Source organism: Nycticebus coucang, chromosome 12 (genome assembly GCF_027406575.1).
Source record: "Nycticebus coucang isolate mNycCou1 chromosome 12, mNycCou1.pri, whole genome shotgun sequence".
Lineage (NCBI taxonomy): Eukaryota > Metazoa > Chordata > Mammalia > Primates > Lorisidae > Nycticebus > Nycticebus coucang.
In genome coordinates this window covers 74,062,837-74,064,777 of record NC_069791.1, presented here as the reverse complement: position 1 = coordinate 74,064,777, position 1,941 = coordinate 74,062,837, and the positions used below count along the sequence as shown (strand labels likewise).

At 46.4% G+C, this 1,941-nt stretch overlaps 1 protein-coding gene across 1 annotated transcript; it reads left to right on the top strand.

Annotated features, from left to right (window-relative positions):
• Window positions 1-332: 332 nt before the first annotated feature.
• On the top strand, window positions 333-1,633 carry LOC128561642 (Golgi SNAP receptor complex member 2-like). Its single transcript, XM_053556139.1, has one exon. It carries the CDS (start codon window positions 380-382, stop codon window positions 1,016-1,018), a length of 639 nt encoding a protein of 212 aa, XP_053412114.1. The 5' UTR covers window positions 333-379; the 3' UTR covers window positions 1,019-1,633.
• Window positions 1,634-1,941: the final 308 nt, after the last annotated feature.

Genomic DNA, 1,941 nt, shown 5'->3' with positions numbered 1-1,941 from the left:
ATTTAACAAATGGTGCTGGGTGAACTGGCTGGACACAAATCTTTCACCATTAACTAAGATAGACTCTCACTGGATAAAAGATTTAAACTTGGGCGGCGCCTGTGGCTCAAGGAGTAGGGCGCCGGTCCCATATGCCGGAGGTGGCGGGTTCAAACCCAGCCCCGGCCAAAAAAAAAAAAAAAAGATTTAAACTTAAGATATGAAACTATAAAAATACTTAAAGAAAGTGCAGGGAAAACTCTTGAAGGAATCGGCCTGGGTGAATATTTTATGAGGAGGACTTCCCAGGCAATTGAAGTAGTATCAAAAATACATTACTAGGGGAAGTGGAGGCTGTGAGGACGTGTTCGAGGAATCCTGAGCTGGCGCGACCGGCGAGATGGAGCCGCTGTACCAGCAAACGCACAAGCAGATCCATGAGATCCAGTCTCACATGGGACGCCTGGAGACGGCAGACAAGCAGTCTCTGCACTTAGTAGAAAACGAAATCCAAGCAAGCATAGACCAGATATTCAGCTGTCTAGAACGTTTGGAGATTTTGTCCAGCAAGGAGCCCCCTAACAAAAGGCAGAATGCAAAACTTCGTGTCGACCAGTTAAAATATGATGTCCAACACCTGCAAACTGCTCTGAGAAACTTCCAGCATCGGCGCTATGCAAGGGAACAACAAGAGAGACAGCGAGAGGAGCTTCTTTCTCGTACCTTCACCACTAATGACTCTGACACCACCATACCAAGGGATGAATCACTGCAGTTTAACTCCTCCCTCCAGAAAATTCACCACGGCATGGATGACCTCATTGGAGGAGGGCACAGTATTCTGGAGGGACTGAGGGCCCAGAGACTGACCTTGAAGGGGACGCAGAAGAAGATCCTTGACATTGCCAACATGCTGGGCTTGTCCAACACAGTGATGCGGCTCATTGAAAAGCGGGCTTTCCAGGACAAGTTCTTAATGATCGGTGGGATGCTGCTCACGTGTGTGATCATGTTCCTCGTGGTACAGTACCTGACATGAGCCAGCCATGCCCAGCAACTGAACAGTGTTTCCACTGTGTGCAAGTGTGTGAGTGTGTGTGTGTGTGAAAGAATGGGGGGGCTCATGGGCCACCTTTTGAAATGCGTGCCTGTCTTAACTCTGAAGACACTTAGGAGTAATTGTGATCTAAATTCAAACATGCCGTGTTTTCTGTGACATCTTGGAGGGGGAGCTAGGGTCACCAAGATGCATGGTGCTTAGGAAATGAAAGAAGTCCCTATTCTGTCTTTCATTGTCACTCTCACTCGAGAAAGGAAAGAATGGCTTTGGTGGCTTTGTCCACACAGTTGATGTGCACCCTGGGCAGGCTTCCCCAGCGAGCCTGTATGCAGGACTCTTCACGCTGTTCACACTTTGTCATCATCTGGCCTTTCTGGCTCCTAACGGATAGGCTGGAGCACAGGTAGAAAGGAGAAGAAAGAGGGCTTCTTTTCCTGCGCCCATTAGAGCAGACTGACGTGCTCTTGCTCCTAGCCACCCCCCACCCCTAACAGCATGTACATGACTAACTGCTAACACTCATCACTCTTCCCTGGAAGCAACTACCTATGGGAAACAAGACGTTGAAGCTGTTGGTGATAACAAGTAAGATTTTCCACACTAAAAAAAAAAAAAAAAAAAAAAAAAAATACATTACTAGGACTTGATCAAACTAAAAACCTTCTGCACAGCCAAGAACATAGTAAGTAAAGCAAGCAGACAGCCCTCAGAATGGGAGAAAATATTTGCAGGTTATACCTCCGATAAAGGTTTAATAACCAGAATCCACAGAGAACTCAAATGTATTAGCAAGAAAAGAACAAGTGATCCCATCTCAGGGTGGGCTAGAGACTTGAAGAGAAACTTCTCTAAAGAAGATAGACACACGATCTACAAACACATGAAAAAAAGCTCATCATCCT

Bases quoted from the DNA above. Each gene is read 5' to 3' on its own strand.
- LOC128561642 (XM_053556139.1), top strand. From the start codon at position 380: ATGGAGCCGCTGTACCAGCAAACGCACAAGCAGATCCATGAGATCCAG.